The sequence below is a fragment of the Malania oleifera genome, chromosome 10 (genome assembly GCF_029873635.1).
Source record: "Malania oleifera isolate guangnan ecotype guangnan chromosome 10, ASM2987363v1, whole genome shotgun sequence".
In the NCBI taxonomy this organism is placed as follows: domain Eukaryota; kingdom Viridiplantae; phylum Streptophyta; class Magnoliopsida; order Santalales; family Ximeniaceae; genus Malania; species Malania oleifera.
This window is the reverse complement of record NC_080426.1, coordinates 58,701,912-58,722,074: the sequence shown is the minus strand read 5'-3', so window position 1 is coordinate 58,722,074 and position 20,163 is coordinate 58,701,912. Positions and strand designations below refer to the sequence as shown.

Sequence of the window (20,163 nt, the reverse complement as noted above, 5' to 3'; positions counted from 1 at the left end):
TTTTAAATTCAAGTTCTGCTCTGCAAGAAAAATTTTGACAAATTAGAGAATGGTTCATCCTTTTTACTTTTTTTTTGTTTCCTCTCAAGACAAGTGGCACACAATTTGTTTTAGTCCCAATCTTAAATCTATTGAAAATAAATATTTTAAACATAATTTTATCTTACTTTAATTAAAATTAACTCTTTTTCATGTTTTTCTTAATTATTTTGTATAAGATAAAATGATAGTCAATAGTTTTCCTTCATCAATTTTGGAAAGTCATTTTTTGAGAATAGCTCCGCCGCATCGCATTAGCTGGCTTGTGTTGCATGATTTCTTCAACCATATGACTTAAAAATGTTGTAATCTCGATAATCAAATAAATTAATAATAAAATTATATTTGAGAATGATGAATTATCTGCCATCTACCATAAATTATACAATCCGATTCATCACCAATTTGACACTTAAACAAGTCAAATATAGATCATAATTTTTTTCACACAATAATCCGCCACAAATTATCTGAATCTAAGAATTAATTGTACAAACATAAATCAAAAAAAAAATTAATTACTCAAATCACCTAGCCGAAAAAAGTAATAAAAAAAAAATACAGCTTTTGCAAGCACAGCTTTCTAACAAATCACCTAAAAAGTAAGTTGACCATCACTGAAATTTTGAGATGAAAAATCTACTAATAATATTGAACCACACACACCATCACTTGTGTTAATTAATTAATAAATAAGTTGACCATCACTGAAATTTTGACATGAAAAATCAACCACAAACATGTGACACACCATCACTCGTATTAATTAATTAATAATAATCAAAAGCCTAGCTAATCACTCCGAAAATTTGGGGTCTGAACAGGGAATGGCTGATGCAAACAGAGCTTTTACACAATAACATCACATCGCGGAGGGAGTGCTCTCTGCCGAGGGAGGAAATGGCAAAGAAGCTTAGCTACAAATGTTTCCTAGAAAATAAAGAATACTCATCCTCCGATGAATCAAAAGAATTACAGCCCTAAGCTAAATTTCATGTGTCGAAAAATGAAAATAAAAATGGGCATGACCTCCTCCACGCTACTTGGACCAGGCCACTGCATCAATCTCTGCCTGGGCACTTCTGTACAGCTCCAACCTCTTTGCAAGGGACACACGGCGTTGCATGATTGCAGGATCCTCGTCCAACAGTGAAGATAACTGTTTCACCTGCAAAACAGTTTTTCACGAGGGTAAATAAGCAATAATACCTCAATTTAATATGATAATTTTCCAGTTCCGCACTTATTATCAGCACTGCACCTTCTTCGAAAAATGCTTCTACATGATGGTTCCAAGCTAACCCCCGATTGACCAAAATTTTTATAAGCATTCAAACCAAATTTTGTATTGCATAGTTTATCCATATCTAAATATTTTCAAATTCCAAATGCAAGCCAAGGGATTTTTTAGAATCCTGGCCTGCTCTCCACCCAACTTGGTGAAGAAAAATGGGATTCTAAAATCCTTACCTCCTTTCCACCCAACTCGGTGAAGAAATGGTCTAGCAAGCTACGCTTGGCCTCACGCACTTGACAATAAACAATGGACTTTGGAATTGAGTTCCTCAGACTCCCACAAACCATGTTGACATATGACAGCACAGTAGATCCTGCATGTGTTAAGAGGGAAGAGTAATTAGAAAGCACCACTGCCATATATACCACCATTTGTCACGCAAAAGTTTAAATGAAGGGTGAATCCCAAATTAAACTTTTGTTCTAGTTCATCAAATGTGCATTCAATGCAAATCCACATGTCCAATTTCCACACATTAAGGTCGAAATCATGGTAATTATCAAGGTACTCATTACTTGTTCCTTACCAATACGCCTGAGATATGAATCATTGTATCTATCAAAAATTGAATGAGTTGGATTTCCACCCTTTTCAATGTCTTGAGGAAGCTTTCGAAAGAAATCTACTGTAAGGTAACTACACTCCATATCTACTAGCTGTAAAGTTGCTTTCTTGCTTTCATCCCTCATCCTCTCCAATGAATCACACGCTGCACCATTGACCTCCACTCTCAAAGTGGGATACTGCTTGAGCTCCTGTGTCCAACAGAAAAGCGCCCAACTCAAAAAATCAATAATATATATATAGTATACATATATGACTAATTCCATAAGGGTGCAAAATGTCTCATTATGATTGCAGTAACAGGTACATTATGTAAACTTCGAGAAAAGAACCCCCATCGCCAGTGTAGCGCTGGTGCTGCCACACAATTAGGTCAGGGCCACCTTTTTTCTACTTCAATTGCAGTTGACAACTGACAAATATCCAAACAGATGTACAATTTCTCCCCTTCGTCTCAATTTCAAATGTTCAAAAAATATTTGAGGCCTAAACAATAATTGAACATTAAATATTTTGGGCACACATTGTGCCCATGTTGTCGCAACAATTAAGGAAAGGCATCTGATGGTGGGAGGGAGTCTTCATCGTGTAGACTTGGACCAACCCAGAGGCCTTGCATATTATTCAAGAAAAGACCCAGATTTTGATTTGAAGATCCAGATTTCAATTTTATTTTATGATTTGATTGAATTTATTTTACTATTTGATTTTTATTTTCTTTTTTATTTATTATGATTTGATTTTGGCAATAAATATAGCAAATTAAGAAAGTTCATCTTTTAGAATTTGGGAAACTAATTTCTCATATTTAGTCAGTTGTGCGACTTTGGAGGAGGTGGATTATTGAAATGAACTTGGGTTTGTGTTTGGGGATTTGCACCCGAGTGTATTTCTTGACACTGCCCTTGTGGCATCAGGCATCATATGCCTTGTATTCATGTCCTATGTCTAGGATTTGAAAATTATCAATACCAAATCTTAGTGAACCACCTACTTGAAATATTAAATATGCATGATAATATAAAATTCAGATATAAATGAGGCCAAAGAATTACCATAGTCTCATTGATAGCCTTGTGAACAAGCTCCTTCAGTAGAGCATGAACCTGGAATCATACATAGAACATATCAAGCAAAACTCACTGACAGATTCAGAACAGAGTATATCCTGCAGTAAAAACGACAATGACAACTAATGCAAAACACAAAATTATATCCCATTAATTCCAGGAAATGGAGCAACAACAACAACAAACTTAACAATGTTTCATTTTCATATAGTGATAACATCTAATGCTTTAAATAGTCCCGACAACCATTCATTGATTCAAATTGCTGTGATAGTGTAAAAATGCTGTACATGATCTTCGAACCAAAAGCCTAGTTGAGGCTTATGATTAACACAAGATATGTTGTGTATATAAATATTGATCAGTTAAACCACCCCCCAACACACCACAACTTTCACCACTAATAAATTATTGGATGAACATTGATGTGAACACAATAAAGATAAAAGAATGCATGTATCAATGGATCAAAAGACACATATAGTGAAGGTGCCAGAACCAAGTAGAACACATTGTGAAAATTAATTGTAAATTCAAATGCATACCGCATCAACGGCGGCCTCAGCTGGACCTCTAATAGTGACTAAAGCAGATTCAATGAGGCGGCGATATCCTTGTTCAGGAGCTATTAGATGAGGTTGATAGCCATCAGCCTCAGTAATTAGCTTCCGCACATTCTCCATTGAAAGATGTTTGTCAAATTGCAACCTTTTCAGAGCCGCAGGAAGTTGATTATCAAATACGTTGTAGATTTTATCACCACCAGGGCGTCTGTTGACATGCACAATCATCAATAGTAGAAGGTCAGAGTAGAGCCCAACATTAATAATACGAAGTACTGGAGCACAAGTTAAACCAGAACTGAATTTACTGTGATTTTCCATTAATCATCAAATTAATATGATACATACACGCCATCAAGATGTTCTTTGAATATTTGATCAAAAATACGACAGATTTCCATAATCATGTATAGCTTTCCCTGCATGAGTCCAAAAAAAAAAATCAACAAAGCTTCATGTTGTGTGGAATATTTATTAAGCACCATGGTTCTGAAATTGTGGATAAGCCCTACAAAGAGCTCCCAAATTATTGAAGCCCAACAGTAGTGCCACTTCAATTAAAATAATAAAGAAAAAGAATTGACATCTGATTCATAAAGCCAGATGAAAAATAGGAGGCAGAAGAGATAGCAAAACTAAAAAACAAAATAAAGCTTACTCCAGCATCAGTAGCAACAGGCTTCCCAAGACGGCTCAACTCTGCTTCCAGTTCGGCAACAGTCTTGTTAATAAGAGACTGAAGGCTTGGGATTCGAGACTTGATGACAGTTTCTAAATGCTGAAAATTTAACCACATGTAGAGCCAGAGTTATCAAGACCATCAATTACTTAGTTTTAAGTACAATTACCAGCAATACATATTACATCAATCATTTCCCTTTACAATAAAGAGCATAAAATTACTTACATTTGCACAATATAAATTAATTGATAAATTATATCCAAAAAAACTGCATACCTTAGAAAGCATCTTGCCTAAATGTTCAGAACCCATCCTGTGAGCAAGATGCTTGTACTCAGGACTACTAGAAAAATACTCCCGCTCTCTTCGGCGAGCAGCTATCATGTCAACACTTTTGTTGATATCGGCTTGAGAGCGATTAACAACACCAATCCAAGGAAACTGCATGCGATATGATCTCCCTTCCAAGATCTAGAAGAACCCAAAAAATGAGTAAAGATATAGTTTTTCCAGTATAAAAGCAACCCTGTACATTTTAAGTACAATAAATCTCTAAATGAAACAATATTTTGCTAATCTTTTTTAGAACTAGCATATAGCATAAGATGGCTCTATGCACAAATAACAATCTATATTGTTGCATAACAACATAAATAGATAGCACATACAAAATGGAATTACGAACACAAAATATCAACATGTAGGAGGCATTAAGATCTCCCTCCATAGCGAGTACAAACATCAGGGAAGTATCAGAATCAAATAAAGTTGACACTAGATTAACAGAAAGCACGAGTTAAGCCATCTTCAACAATCCTAGTGAAAAATGTATTGCCCAATTGAATGCCCATCTAGAATGAGAGATGATGGGTAGCAAAGCACTTTACTAACATAAGGTTTTATCTCCGAACAGAACAAACAATGACATGAACAAAAGCATATTATTTGCAAATGCTCACACCTGTAATTGGCCGTGTACTCAAAACAACATACATATTCATGGTGCCTAGCACTTCAATTTCAACTTTCAAAACAAATGAAGGAAACCATGAAGCTATCTGGTGCATGGAACAATGTCTGATTATGATAAGAGTATTTGGTACTTCTGAAAATTTTCACATGTATGGATTGAATATTACTGCTGTGAGGTGAATTTGTGTAAATTTGGAAAAAAGGCAGTATGAAATTATATTTAATTTCTTACAAATTCACACAAATCCAAATCCATGCTCTTAAACACCACCTAAGAAACATTATGATGCCAGACAGCAGGAAATGAAGTGAAGGAGAGAATATATGGAAAGAGAAAGAACAGAAGAGTGGAAGAAGTAAAGGGAGGTTCGTTAGGGGAAGAGATGAGAGGGAGCCTTATGGCCCGGGGGATGCCTTTTTATTTATACCCTACAGTTCATAAAACACATAATTACAAATAAACCCCAACATAACAGGAAAATACACAACACCAAAGCCACATGAAGGTGCCTAAAATTCTCCATTGGTGGTCCTCCATCAAACTCCACCACATTGGAGAAAACTTGACCTCGAGTTCCAAAATGGCATAATAACAGCAACTAAATAAACGGCAACAAAGTCAAAGATTCAGTAATATCAACAGGTGGCACAAACTGCATTGCATCCACAGTTACCATGGGAAAAAGGCAAGACTCCAACTGCAAACAGCATAAAGGGCTCCAACTTCCTCTGGTAGAATAACAAGTCCTCCAAACAAGAAACAATTAAATATCCAAATCTATTGGCAACTAAAGCAAACATGCACTCGTTCCATACTGTGATAAAAATTGTTTCACAAGATTTGGTTAAAATAAATGCAGAGGGAAAATATGGTAGGGATGGAGGCACACATTTAATGGATTGAGGAGAACTCATATGAAGGGGACTCTCAACAATAGCCAGCCTGTGGGCTAGGGATTTTAATTGAACCTTCTGGTTTTCTCAAAATAAAGGAGGACTTTCAACAGTAGACTCCATTGTTGATGAATCTTGAACCAACTCCAAAGCAACTAATTGTTGTTCACTCTTCGGGTTAGGAATGGAAATTAAAGCCAATAAACTGAGTCGTTGACAAACATATCAGCCCTAGTAGTTGGCAACTCATCTTGTAGTTCATTGCAAGTATCAACAACTGAGTTTGGAGACAAGCCATGCTTCATCTCTGGCCTAGAAGCATCTACAGTGTCTTAATAAGAAGACACAACTCATGTCCACTGAAGAGTCCAAAAGTTATTTTTTGTTAATAAAACAAATCTATTAAATAGTGGACATAATTACAGTGGATGAGGATAAGAAATCCTGCAAAAAAAAAAAAAAAAGCCTAAAAAATTACATCAGAGCTGCCTTCCAATCCCTTTGAATATTGGACTGCAAAAGACCCCAAAACCCCTAAAAGAAAAAGCTCAGAAAAGAAGCGAGAAAAATAACTCTCTCCAAAGCAATCTTGGAGAAGTCTTCTGATCTTTAAAAACTCTAGCATTCCTTTCAAACCAAAGAGAACAAAAAATTGTAAAAACAGCAGTGTCCCAAAATGTCCTCTCTCCTCAAAACCCCAAAACAACTTCATCTCCAATCCTCACCAAAGTATGAAAAGAAATTGTTCCACAAGCACCTCGCTACCTTTCAATGAATGAACTATCTCGATTGAGGACTTTGTAAGGCCTCCTTATCTGTAGCATATCAATCGTATTGATCTTGCGGGAGAATTAAGTCCAAACGAAAGCCCAGACTTTAAAAGGAACCTTTACTTTCCAAACAGTTTATAAGGAACCTTTACTTTCCAAACAGCTTTGTGTAAGAGGAAAGAACTAGGATTTGTGGATTTTATGAGATTGGAAAAGAAAGACTTCGAAGAGAAAGACCCTGAAGCATCCCCAATCCAAAGCCCAGTACTCCCTCACAAATTTGGCAAGAAAGAATCAAGCACACCCAGTAAACAAGTTAACTCATCAACCTATTTTTCATTTAGAGTCCTAAAAAATGCAAATCTCAAGAAAAAGAACCCCCTCAAAAGAATAAAAAGCTGAAATTGGTGCATGGTGGATAAAGGAAAATCTAAACAACGCTGCCCCAACATCTCCAACAAAGACTTGGCAACCCAAAAATAATGAGCACCACTAACATTTGGTTGTTTATCTCCAAAATTTTTGAATTTTCTCTTGAACATCATACCTCTTGACCACTAAAAATAATCTAGGATGATGAAACTCTTTAACGTTAGGAGTCATGTTATGGTCAAGTAGTTGGAGAAATCCCTCAACATCCAAAGCCGTCTAGTAAGCAGAAATAGAGTGGTGGGTTTTTTTTGTTTCACAAAATAATATGCTTTTTAACTTCATCTCTCAACCATTTTTAAACATAATCACCACTCCAGGGTCCTCACTAAGAAAACACATATCCATGAGATCTTTAAATTTAAGATAATAATCAATGACATCAGAAGAAAATTGCCTGAAATTACACAATTGGACCACTAATTGCTCCCTATAAGAATGAGGGGCATATTTCCATCTTAAAATATAGTTCATTTCAGACCAAGTGGTAACAAGTGGGTCTCAAGATTTTATCCCTTTCAACCTTTTGCCAATATTGTTCTGCCAAACCATGAAGTTTCAATTAAGAAGAAGTAGATATAATCTGGTTGTTACACAATCGAAAAGAAATCTAAGTAAATATTGCCAACTAGTTGGGAACTAGATATGTGAAATTGACACATCATTTTTGTCCCAATCCCAGAGCAAACATGAAGAGTACAAATATGTGGGCCAATGTAAATTAACACAAGTACGAATTAGATAACATTAAATCAAGTTCTATGGAATCCAAGTGCTTTAAGTTCATGCAACCTTACTAAAAGGATCCTTCTGCTAACTTTGCAGTTTTAGGTTATTATTCAAATATTTTCCATTCATTTTTCTCTCTGAAAGTTTTGAATTTGTCACAAACAGTACCAATATATTGCAACCAATTGTGAATTGACACTGACAGAGTACATTCCTATGATTTCTTGCAAGAACAGAAAATATCTTGTTTGGAATCCAGTAAATTCTCAGAAAAAACTCACAAAATAAAGTAATGAAACGTGATTCTTGATGCTGACAGTGTCAATTGATTGTCCAAAACACGGACCAAGCATAAGCTGTCAAATTTCAACTGAACTCTTCAAAATATCAGGAAGAAAGTCAAAATATCGCAGCAGGGCAATTTTTTTTTTTTTTTTGCTATTCTGGAAGTAGCAAAAGTCAGACCTAGCGAGTTCCACACGTGTTGCCAGAGCAAAGCGCAGGAGCGCCTGCGATGCCACCGTGACTTTCAGCAACAACACTTGGCTCTGGTGTGCTGGTAGATCAGAAGGTGGAGACTATGATGAGGTGGCAGTGCAAGTCCGGCAAGGGTGGCAGGCTGGCAGCTGGGAAATGTTTGGCCAGAACGTGGGAGGGCTCTCACTGTTGGATGCAAACCAAATTTTGGGGGTCGCCCCATTGGCAGTCTGTTTTCAATAGTAGTAGAGGTGTTGTTGATTAAGGCACTGCAGCACTGCAACAACAATGGGGTTTTAGAAAAGGAAGGTAGGTAGCGTAATTTTGGAAAAATTGCAAGTGCTGCAGTGTCTTAGTCTGTCTCTATGATTTCATCAACTTTCCTCTCATAGGTGATTCCTTCACACGGTCAAATTTGAGGAAGACTCCCTCACAATCAAGACCTGACATATTCATTATTTCCTCTAATTGGAAGGAATTACTACCCTTAACTACCCAGTATTTACTCCCTCGACCCATTTCAGATCATTTTCCCATCTTGCTTAACATAGAAGGAATCGGGTAGGGGCCAACTCCCATCCGTTTTGAGAATATGTGACGCAAACATTAAGGGTTTGATGATTTGGTCAAAAATTGGTGGCTTGAGCAACAGTTGGAAGGGAAGGCAAGCTTTGTGGTTGCCTCAAAACTTAAAATGCTGAAAGAAAATTTGAAGTGGTGGAACAGTAATATTTTTGGAAACACCATTGTAAGGAAGAAAACAATTTTTAGTGACATTAATGAGTTAGATGATCAGGAGCTCAGAGAGGGCCTTAGCACAGAGAATGGATTTAGAAGGCTTGCTCTAAAAAAAAATCACAATGAAGTCATCACACTCAAGAGGAAATTTCTTTGAGTCAAAAATCCAGATCCCTGTGGTTGAAGAAGGGGACAGAAATACTGGCTTTTTCCACTGCTAATGTGCATCACAAATATGCTAACAAGAATCCAAGTGGAAGGAGCGATTTTAGCGGAGGAAAGGGATAAAAAAAAGGGGAATCTGCAACTTCTACAAGTATCTGTTTTCTGAGAGAGAGCCCTAGAGACCAAAGGTTGATGACATTACTTTTAGAAATCTAGACTCTTCCACAGCTCGGCTGATCAAGCAATGTTTTGAGGAAGAGGATATTCTTCAAGCCCTTGGGAGTTTTCATGGGGACAAAGCTCCTGGCCTTACCGGTTTCAACATGGCCTTCTCCAAAGGTACTGGAACGTCCTCAAATAGAACATTATTGGTGTTTTCGAAGACTTCCACAAGTCTGATAGATTCGCAACTAGCATCAATTGAATCTTTGTCTCCTTGATCCCTCAAAAAGCAGGAGCCTGCAACTGCAACATCAAAGACTTTCTTCCTATCTGCCTCTTTGGAAGCCTCTATAAACACCTCTCCAAAGTCCTTGCAGCTAGGCTTAAACTAGCAATTTTAGAAGTCATGGGAGACACAGCAAGCTGTCGTTGCAGGCAAGCAAATCATTGATGCCTCCTTGATAGCAAACGAGGTGGTGGATGACTACATTAAGGGTAGTAAAAGAGGAGCGGAGTGCAAGCTGGATAATATATAGAAGGCGTTTGACCATGTGTATCAAGATTTTCTGCTGTGTATCCTCAAAATAATGAATTTTGGGAAATCTAGTGCAACCGGATCAGACATTGTGTCCGTAACTTCTACAAGTATCTGTTTCCTGAGAGAGAATCCTAGAGACCAAAGGTTGATGGCATTATTTTTAGAAATCTAGACTCTTCCACAGCTCGGCGGATCAAGCAATGTTTTGAGAAAGAGGATATTCTTCAAGCCCTTAGGAGTTTTAACGGGGACAAAGCTCCTGGCCCTAACGGTTTCAACATGGCCTTCTCCAAAGATACTGGAACGTCCTCAAATAGGACTGTTTTTGAGGACTTCCACAAATCTGATAGATTCGCGACAAGCATCAATTGAATCTGTCTCCTTGATCCCTCAAAAAGCAGGAGCCTGCAACTGTAACATCAAAGATTTTCCCCCTATCAGCCTCTTTGGAAGCCTCTATAAACTCCTCTCCAAAGTCCTTGCAGCTAGGCTCAAACCATCAATTTTAGAAGTCATGGAAGACACAGCATGCTGTCGTTGCAGGCAAGAAAATCATTGATGCTTGATAGCAAACGAGATGGTGGATAACTACACTAAGGGTGGTGAAAGAGGAGCGGGGTGCCAGCTGGATATATAGAAGGCGTTTGACCATGAAAATCAAGATTTTCTGCTGTGTATCCTCAAGATAATGGATTTTGGGAAATCTAGTGCAACTGGATCAGACATGGTATCTCCATCCCCTCATTCTCAATGTTCGTCAATGGCTTCCATACAGATATTTTTGAGGTCTTCGCGAGGTCTGAGACAAGGCCCTTCTCCCTCCTTCTGTTTATCATGGTGATGGAAGTTTGAGCCTTGTGTTGTTAAACGCCAATGACAGTACTTCGCTCAAAGGGTTAAGCATCGGTAGGAATTATGACTTATTGTAGTCTCTCATCCTCATTTTGCAGATGACACTATCATATTCTGCGAAGATGATCCTAAGAAAATTCTCAATACTAGATGCATCCTACTCAGGTTTGAAGCGGTCTCAGGCCTAAAAGGGAATGTGGGCAAATTCAAAGATGAGAGTTTGGGACCCAATAATTGGTAGACTTGAAAAGAAGCTGGCTGGTTGCAAAGTGGCAGACCCATGCTCATCAAGAGCACTCTTACCAATCTTCAAGTCTACTTCATGTCTCTTTTCCCACTCCCAGTGCTGTAGCCAAAATATTGGGAACCATTCAAAAAAGATCCCCAATACAGGCAATGACTTTAGAAATCATCTTGTTAGATGGAAGGTTGTCAAAGAACCCATTCAAAAAGGAGGTTTAAGCCTCAGATCCCTTCTCACCTTCAATAAGGCTCTTTTGGGGACGTGGCCTTGGAGATTCATGATTGAGATGGAGCATTTCCGGAGAGTAGTCATTGCCAGATAAAACGGTCCCCATCACAATGGTTTGGATTTCAAAAGAGGTGAATGAACCCCACAGCACAAGTCTCTGGAGATACATCAGGAGAGAATGAAGTAACTACTTCCCTCTCATTTTCTTTCAGGTGGGAAATGGAGAGGATGTGTATTCTAGGCATTACATGTAGCGTGGTGATTCCCAGCTCAGTACCAAATATCCCTCTCTATCTTCAAGCTAGCTTGCAACAAAGATGGCCTTATTAACCAGCACATGGTTAATATGGCTTTGACTACGAATTCTTTTGACTGGGAGATGGATATTCTGACATAATTCTTCAGTTGCCTTTACAATTTCAGTGTCAAGACACCTCCAATAAGCCCAAGTGGCTCTTGAACAAAGACAGTATTTTCATGGTCACTTCTTACTTCAATCACCTTAGCTCCCCGGCAGTTTGCAGCTTTAATTTCCCTTGGGTTCTCATTTGGGAAACAGCAGCCCCCTCAAGGTCTCTTTTTTCACATGAGGCAACCCTTCACAAGATCCTTACCCTTCATAACTTTCAGAAAAAGGGCTTACCACTCACGGATACGTGCTTTCTATGCTTTGAGCAAGTTGAATCAGTTGAGCACATCCTTTTGCATTGTTCTTGGACCAGAAACCTCTGGAGCTCAGCAATTTACATGGTCAGGCAGAGGTGGATCACTGCAACTTTGATGGAGGGAGCATTATTGATTTGGGCTGGCATCTGAGCAAATAAGATCAGAAAGAAATCTCTTCCCCTCATTCCCCTTACTGTCTGGAGGGAACAAGTTCCCCTCCGCAAGTTGTCAAAGATCGTTGCCTAACTATGATTTCTAATGGGCACAGTAAGCTGATTGGGAGGGACATCTATCTTGATTTTCTTGACACCTTATAGGAACAATTATATGGTTTTCATTTTCTCTGCTGTCGTTGGGAAGCATCCCCTTGATGCCTTTCCCTCATTAATTTACTGATCAAAAAAAATGATTTCAGTGAGAGCTTCTGGGCTTTGATAGTTTGATCAAAGAGACTCAGATCTTTTACACTGTCAGCAGCAATAGAAAAGTGCAGAAGTCAAATTATGGTTGCAGTTCGAATTTCTGCTTTGATACCAAACTGATGTCAGACAGCATGTAAGGGGAAGAAGAAAAAGGAAAGGCTGCATGTAAGGGGAAGCGAAGAGAAGATTCTGAATTTCAATTCAAACTGCAAAAACTAAAAACGATACACAAATACGAAATATATTTACATACCCCACTGTTACCCACACATAATTACAAATAAACCTGCACATAACAGAAAAACCCATCATAAAGGTGCCTAAAATTTTCCATTGTTGGTCCACCATCAAACAAGAACGGAAGGGTGGAAGAGCAAGAAAGAAAAAAAGAAAGAACAGGCTATCTATCAGATGAAAAGGAGAAACACGGGGAAAAGATTCTGAATTTCAATTTGAAATGCAAAATCTAAAACCAACTTACCAACATATATAACCTACAGTCAACTAAAACACGTAATTACAAATAAACCCCAACATAGCAGAAAAATTAAAATAATAATAAATAAATAAAACCAACAGCAACAGCAGCAACAGCAACAGCAGCAGCAGCAGCAGCAGCACAGCAGTGTGGAGCTGGACGAAATTCTCCAATGGCGGATACTCCAAAACATTAGCAAGGGCTTCTTCACAGATCCTTTTCATCATATAACCAACAAAACATAAATATGAATTGAAGGATACTTTTTTATTTGCCACATTCTTGCATTGTTGCACATCATTCACACTTTTCTAGGCTCTAACCCACAACCAGCCCTTTTTAATCCATTACTATAGAAAGTTTATTTTATTTTCTTGCACAGCGTGCACACTACTTTGAGTGTTTTCTTTAGCCTCAAACCCACCTCTCAATTTAGGTGTTGTCCTAGAGGTCTCCTGCACAAATGAGTGCAAGAAAGTGGACATGCATCATTCATTGAGTGCACAATATGCTAATCACCAAGAGAGTGAAGCACCCAACAAATCATTGCACATAATTTTCAACATGCAACTACAAATTCCAAACAATGCCATTACTTACACCAAAAAAAAAAAATGAGCTTCCAGTGGATTAGCTTGAGACTTTGGCCAGTTGACTTGATGGCAACTTAAACCATTGTTCCATTTGTAGCTTGTGCTCAAGGAATTCATGGAAATTCACTAGTATTGATTCCTCTACACACAGAAATTCATTCTCATAGGAAATTAATTTTGAAAAAAAAACAGCATTCAGACCCTTTGCCTGATACAATGTAAACTTGAAGAAAACAATACAAGAAACAATAGAAGAAAAAAAATAAGATAGAACTGCAAGAAAAATAAGTGATAAAATAGAAGATGCAAAATAGATCACCCAAGACACCCAGAAACCTCATAAAATTAATAATACTGGTCTAGGGAAAAAATAGAGGAAGAACTGGGGTGAAGCTCTAAAGTTCAGTATTCATATTTTAACTTCCAATTGACATCAGAATACTAACTCAAATGATTTAAGGAAAACCCTAAACTTGAACAAGGAGTTAAAGTTCTAAAAACACTCCACTTCACCCACAAACAACTCTTACAAACCAGTAGTTCTCCCAAAAAAATTAAAAATGACAACAATAAAAAGCATACTACTAACATTTAACAAGACTTGAATCCTCTCCTGCAATTTTTCTGTCACTATTGTACTATGCATCAAATCACTTGAGTTCAGCATGACCCACCCTTAAATTGCAATAAAAACTTCCAAAAGCAAACAAAGGCTACATAACTGCAAAACTTATAGGAAATCCTAGTACTACTAGCATAAACAATTCTAAAATTATATAAAAAAGAAGAGTCTGAAAAATTCATGCTTGGCCTATTTCTATAAATAATAAAACTATAAAAGCGAAAAAAAAAAAAAAAAACTGAAGTACTATTCTGCACTTTACAGAACTGCCTCATATGCTTCAGCTTGATGCGTTTGAACATCAATGTGCTAATTGAAAAGAAACAAATCAAACCAAGCAAATCCCTGACATGCAACTTACTCAGAAAAGCATGCTTTCTAATACATGAATCTTAAACAAAATAACTGCTTCTTAGAAGTTCACATGAAACATATCATTATCTTTTATACCAATAAACAGATAACTTACATCAACCGCATCCGTGCCCTTGTCCATAAGATCAATCTTTGTCAAAACACCAAATGTCCTCTCCCCTGAAAATTAGATAGCCAAACATACTGAAAGTTCAAACATAACGCAATAAAATCACAGAAAGTACTTAAAATTATAGAAATCATAACCAGAATAATATATTAAATCAAAAGAACTGTAAATTACTTTTTAAAGTCTCAAGAAGTATAACAATTCACACGTTGTTCGTGCACAAGTAAAAGTCACCATCATGAGTTAAACATCAATGACTAACATTAAAAAATAAACTGAGGAACGAGCATATATGCAATCATGTAGGCATAGCCTAGTAGAGCATGTGTGAGGAGGAGTGAGTTAGTTATTCTTTCTGGCATGAAAAGGGATAGGGATAGGCGTAAAATAATTTGGATTGAGGTAGTAAGGAAGGCCCTTAATCTAGTAAAGGAAAATGCTCTCGATCGGGTGAATTGGTATAAAAGGATTCATGTAGCCAATCCCACTTAGTAGGACTAAAAGCTTGTTTTGTTGTTGTTTTATGAGTTAACCATCAAGTTCTTTAAATTGATAACATATTCCATCACTGATCACAGTAAGAAGCTTTGACATACCCTTGGGATCTACTTCACGAGATATCTTAATTGCATCTGATGTAGCCAAGTCTTGATTGGCAGGAGAAATTGCCAAAATAAGACAGTTGGGCTGATACAGACAAACCAATAAAAAAGTTAATTTTATTCTATACAATCAAACTTTGAACGCTAACAATTAACAAAACAAACAAAAAAACAACAAAAAAATAAATAAATAAAACAAGAAAAAAACCTAACGCTTAGTAAACCTACAAGGAAATATATTATACATTATGTCATAGTTTCTGTGATGTACGCTTGGACTTCTTCAAACACTTTAACACTTAAAAACTCTTGACATTATTATGCTTAATTAATGGAAAACTTAGAAAATTTCACATGTTTCTAAAATAATACACTTGAACGGATTTTTTTTTCAAATTTTGAAAGCCATGAAAATCAAATTAGTATTTTACAAGCTTGTACGACATTAGCAAAACAAACAGGGAAAGGAAATTCTTTTCTAATTGCAATTACCTTCTCAATAAACGACCTAACCATATTCTCAATGTCTTGGACAATGCCTTCAGGTTGGCCCTCTACAACACCCCGGTTAATGTAAACATCAATTAATCGCTGTGATATAAAGTTGGGCTGCGGGATACAACTAAGACAATAAATGAAACTAACAAAACAGCAAAAACTAGAAGACATATCTCACCAACTGCTACTTTCGTAAGTCCAGGAAGATCAATCAGTGTCAAATTCACAACTGTCAAAAACCAAAAAAAAAAAATTAAGACCAAGAAAAAGAAGAAGAAATTATACAATAACTTGAAACAACATCTCACTGAGTAATAAACAGAACTTCCAAATTTGAGAAAACTGACACCTGACAGATATGTTAGGTGGACACTCAATTGTGGACAAAGTACTGCATGTCTATAGACATGTTCAAGTGTTAAAAACTCTGAGTTGTTTCCAGGCCGTCCTTGTATAAACACACTATTAAAGGGTCTATAATATCTAAATAAATATTATTCCATTCCCCCTTCAAAATTATCTACTCTATACCGAAAAATCTATTTTAAATAATAAGTGGAGATTTGTTGGTCCATTCATCCAATTTTTTGTTAAGCCAAAGATAACAAATTCAAGCCTGATATCTAGTTGGTATGCTTAATTTAGAAACAATTACAACTATGCAAAACATGTTCTCCATATTAAATTACATGAGTACATAATTAATAATTAACAACAAATACATTATTTACTGGTGAAATTTCCTTTGTAAGGCCAAAACTGCACAAAACAATTTCTTTTAGGGGCAATTCTAAGCTAACTTATCCCCCCAAAAAAAAAAAAAACCCTTAAGCCATCTCGAACAGGCTCATGCTACACCAAGATAGGCTCAAGCAAGCATAAAAAAACCCCTAATTGCTCACAAAGCTAGAATGGGTGAAACTCGGACCAGGCCCGACCCCTACATATAGGTTACTACTATTATTCAATTCATTTTCAAGAAAAACTAAATATTCACTCCCTTTTCATAGACAATGGCCATTGCAAATCATAAAATTGCAGCTCCTTGATTATTCCTTCAACCAATCTACAACCACAAATGCATATATTTTTTAGACCTCCATCATCACTGCTTGCAGAAAATGTTCTCATCCTCGGGGATTCGTACATTTGGTCATAGTTATCTTCCTAAAACTATTGTTTCATCCATGCTTCTAAATACTAAGTATAAGATATTAGAAAATGAATTTTTAGAACCCAATTTATTCATTAATAAATAGATGCCAATAGGAACAGACAAATATTCTCATCAACATTGTTTTGTAACATATTTGTTATCGCCAAAGTTATTTCAATCATAAAAATATTTTAAACCAACAATCTCGTCAAATGCTAGATCTCAATTTAAGTTCAATAAATCCCAACCTAATCACTTCATCAGAAGTGGGGGGGGGGGGGGGGGAGGGAAAAAACACCAGCCTTTATGAATATTATTAACGTAAAGGAACAAAAAAGGTATGTAAGATACTATGAGAATATAACAGATAATAACAACAAGCATAAAGTACAATCTTATCTCACCATTAGGGGAATAGATGCTAAGATGAATTGGAACACTGGAAATTTGTTTACTTCGGCCTGTTTCCCGATCGGTCTCATCAGAGATCTCTTTCCGCACAGCAGCTGCACAGTAGACGCCTACGGTTAACATCTAGGCTATAAAAAAGAGAATATTAAATGTGAAACAAAAATATAAATAAATAAGAACTGAAATTCTTCTGTGTCATGGCGCTACAAAGGACAATTATTGACCCAATATTCACCAAGTAGTCAAATACCATACTCATTGTAATAAAAAGAGAAAACAAGCCACAAATAAGCAATAAAACCAACTAGGTATAAACGAGTATAAACAAATGCCACTTTTCTGACAAGAACTATACCAAAATCTGTGAATCTCTTTCTTGGGAGGTGAAGGAACTCGGCATATTCTCTTCCTTCATCAATCTTATGGAGCTGCAACACAAGAGGACGTCGAGTAACAATCCCTGCAGTCAAATGTTGTGCATCATTTCCAGAATTGCAAAGGAAGATTTGCAGTTCTACAAGTTTATATTATAAAAAATATAATTATAAGATTGCAGCATAAATCAAACAGTGAAAAGCATTAACACTATTTATTACCAGATCCACGAGGCAAAAAGTCCTTTCCAACAATGCTCTCCAGCACTGAAGACTTCCCAGAGCTCTATTAAAATATTAAAAAGTTAGGCAGTGAAACCAAAAATCATTGTGACACCAGAACCAAGTGTCTTGAAAAATAGAAACTAAGGCTCTCCAGCACTAAAGACTTCCCAGAACTATATTAAAATATTAAAAAAATGTGCACTGAAAACAAGTATCAGTGTGACATCAGAACCAAGCATCTAGAAAAATAGAAACTAAAGCTTTCAGGGGTTTGCTGGAGACCTGCTGAAAATTACAATTCCATATTAGAATTTAACTACACTGTCATTAACAATTCCAACACCCTAACAAGGTCATTAGAAGAAAATGCAAATCACTGTTAGATGAGGTAGTGCATATTTTGCAAGACAGAATTTCGTGGAATGCCAACCGTGACCCGATCTCATTAGTTTTAATGATGGATCTGAATCAACAGTCCCATTCTAGATAGTGAGTTTGTATCTTAACATGTTATATACATGACATTGAAGATGCTCAATATCCAGGCATGCACCAAACATGTCCTATTAAATTGCATAGAGAAGTAGATGAAGTTTTGGTGGACCTCCTACAAACCTTACAAATCTATCTTTCTCTCTCTTAGTTCTTGTGACCTCCTACAAACCTTACAAATCTCTCTCTCTCTCTTTCTCTCTCTCTCTCTCTCGCTCTCTGATATTTTCTCTCTGTGTGGTATTTCCTAAATAAAATGACAAAATTCACCTGAACCTAAAAGAAGATAAAGAAAGCAGCCTCATTCCATAGATGTCTCAGTCCATCACAGATAGACAAATCTAACTTAAGGGTAACCCAAAGACTATTAATGAAATTTTGCTGTACAGCATGATAATTCCATTTTAAAAAATAAACGCTCGAGACATTTTTATCTGCTCCAACTTTACAAATCAATATATCAATATATTGCAAAAAATGTTAAAAGACAACTGCAAGCATCCTCGTTAATTGTATTCAGATAACAAAATGAAACTATTGTTTAAAACAAAAAAAACAAAAAAAAGTAGCAGTCAAGAAAGAAAGGTTCAATTGCTAGTAAAAGCAATCAAGGCCGAATGTTTAAAATAATCAAAAACCACATCAAATATGGTTTTTCAAATTCCAGAAAGCAAACTTGCTCTCAAACTCCTAAATTCACAACGTAAGATCATCTATATTAGTCATCATATTCCAGATCTGACAAACACCTTCCCAGAAAGAACTTCTTCAGCTACTACAAGAACACAAACACGTAAAATGGGAATAAAATTCAAAAAACAAAGATAAAAAAAATAAAAGCGCCTGCCTTCCCAATTATAAATTAGTGTAATTGACATAACACACTTCAATAATAGAAAGATCAACTAAATCGCAAGCTAAAGAACACCAAGAAATAGCATGAACGCGCGAAAAATGAAACCACCAACTCCGATTCAGATAAAATTAGAAGAGAACAGTTAAAATCAAAGACTGAACAAAGACCAATCTAATTCATAATATAATGCAATAATTCAAGGGTAAGCGAAGATCTACAAAACCAATACATAATCAAAAAGGCAAAATAAGGGATCGAGATGGGACCTGGCCACCGACAACGGCGATTGCTGGTAAGGAGTCCCAAAGGGTAGGCAAGGCGCTCTCTTCGCCATGGTCGCCCAGAGCAGTGCAGGCTCTCTGCAGCTTATTGACGAGAGATATCAGGTTCTCCATGAGCCGCGGATACCGAATCAAATCAGAGCGATGGCTCGGTGATCAGCCGGCGATTGCAGCGCGGAATCGGCGAACTGACAGGGAACGCAGATCGCAGGCTTTTGGGGCGATTCGGTTCAGGAGTGGGGAGCGAGAAGGCGCAGGGCGTTTGGAAGATCAGAAAACGAGTGAAAAGTCAGAAAGACAAAGAAAAATGGCAGGGTAGGGAGGGAAAATGGGAAAATGGGTAAGTAGGTGGTGAGTCATAAAGATTTTCAAAAATTTAGTTTACTGTTATTAATCTTTTTTAAATTTTTATAGTTGCAATTAAACGGACAGAGTAAGAAGAGTTAAACCTCTACCATTAGGATTTGTCGTTTAAAAAATTTGTTATCTTAAAGGCATGTTTGGAAACATAAAAAAAAAAATAAGTATTTACTTAAATAAGTAATTGTGATTAAAATATGGAATATTTGAAAGTGTTTCAGATTAAAAGT

The 20,163-nt window shown here is 36.6% G+C and overlaps 1 protein-coding gene across 1 annotated transcript; it reads right to left on the bottom strand.

The window, feature by feature from the left end:
* Window positions 1-767: 767 nt before the first annotated feature.
* On the bottom strand, window positions 768-19,911 carry LOC131166015 (dynamin-related protein 5A). The gene is made up of 16 exons (XM_058124228.1): window positions 19,559-19,911; window positions 17,942-18,005; window positions 17,701-17,805; window positions 17,339-17,440; window positions 15,957-16,007; window positions 15,773-15,834; window positions 15,275-15,365; window positions 14,664-14,728; window positions 4,492-4,686; window positions 4,192-4,311; window positions 3,882-3,952; window positions 3,516-3,741; window positions 2,956-3,006; window positions 1,863-2,091; window positions 1,510-1,649; window positions 768-1,207 (listed from the first exon to the last, which is right to left on the bottom strand). The coding sequence occupies exons 1-16, from the start codon at window positions 19,685-19,687 to the stop codon at window positions 1,079-1,081; spliced, it is 1,830 nt and encodes a 609-aa protein (XP_057980211.1). The 5' UTR covers window positions 19,688-19,911; the 3' UTR covers window positions 768-1,078.
* Window positions 19,912-20,163: the final 252 nt, after the last annotated feature.

Excerpts from the sequence above, each read along its gene's own strand:
- LOC131166015 (XM_058124228.1), bottom strand. The coding sequence starts at position 19,687 with ATGGAGAACCTGATATCTCTCGTCAATAAGCTGCAGAGAGCCTGCACT. Across the intron at positions 4,687-14,663 it reads AGGGCACGGATGCGGTTGAT|ATCTTGGAAGGGAGATCATA; the intron begins GTAAGTTATCTG and ends GGGTTCTTCTAG. Across the intron at positions 3,953-4,191 it reads CTGTTGCTACTGATGCTGGA|GGAAAGCTATACATGATTAT; the intron begins GTAAGCTTTATT and ends GGACTCATGCAG.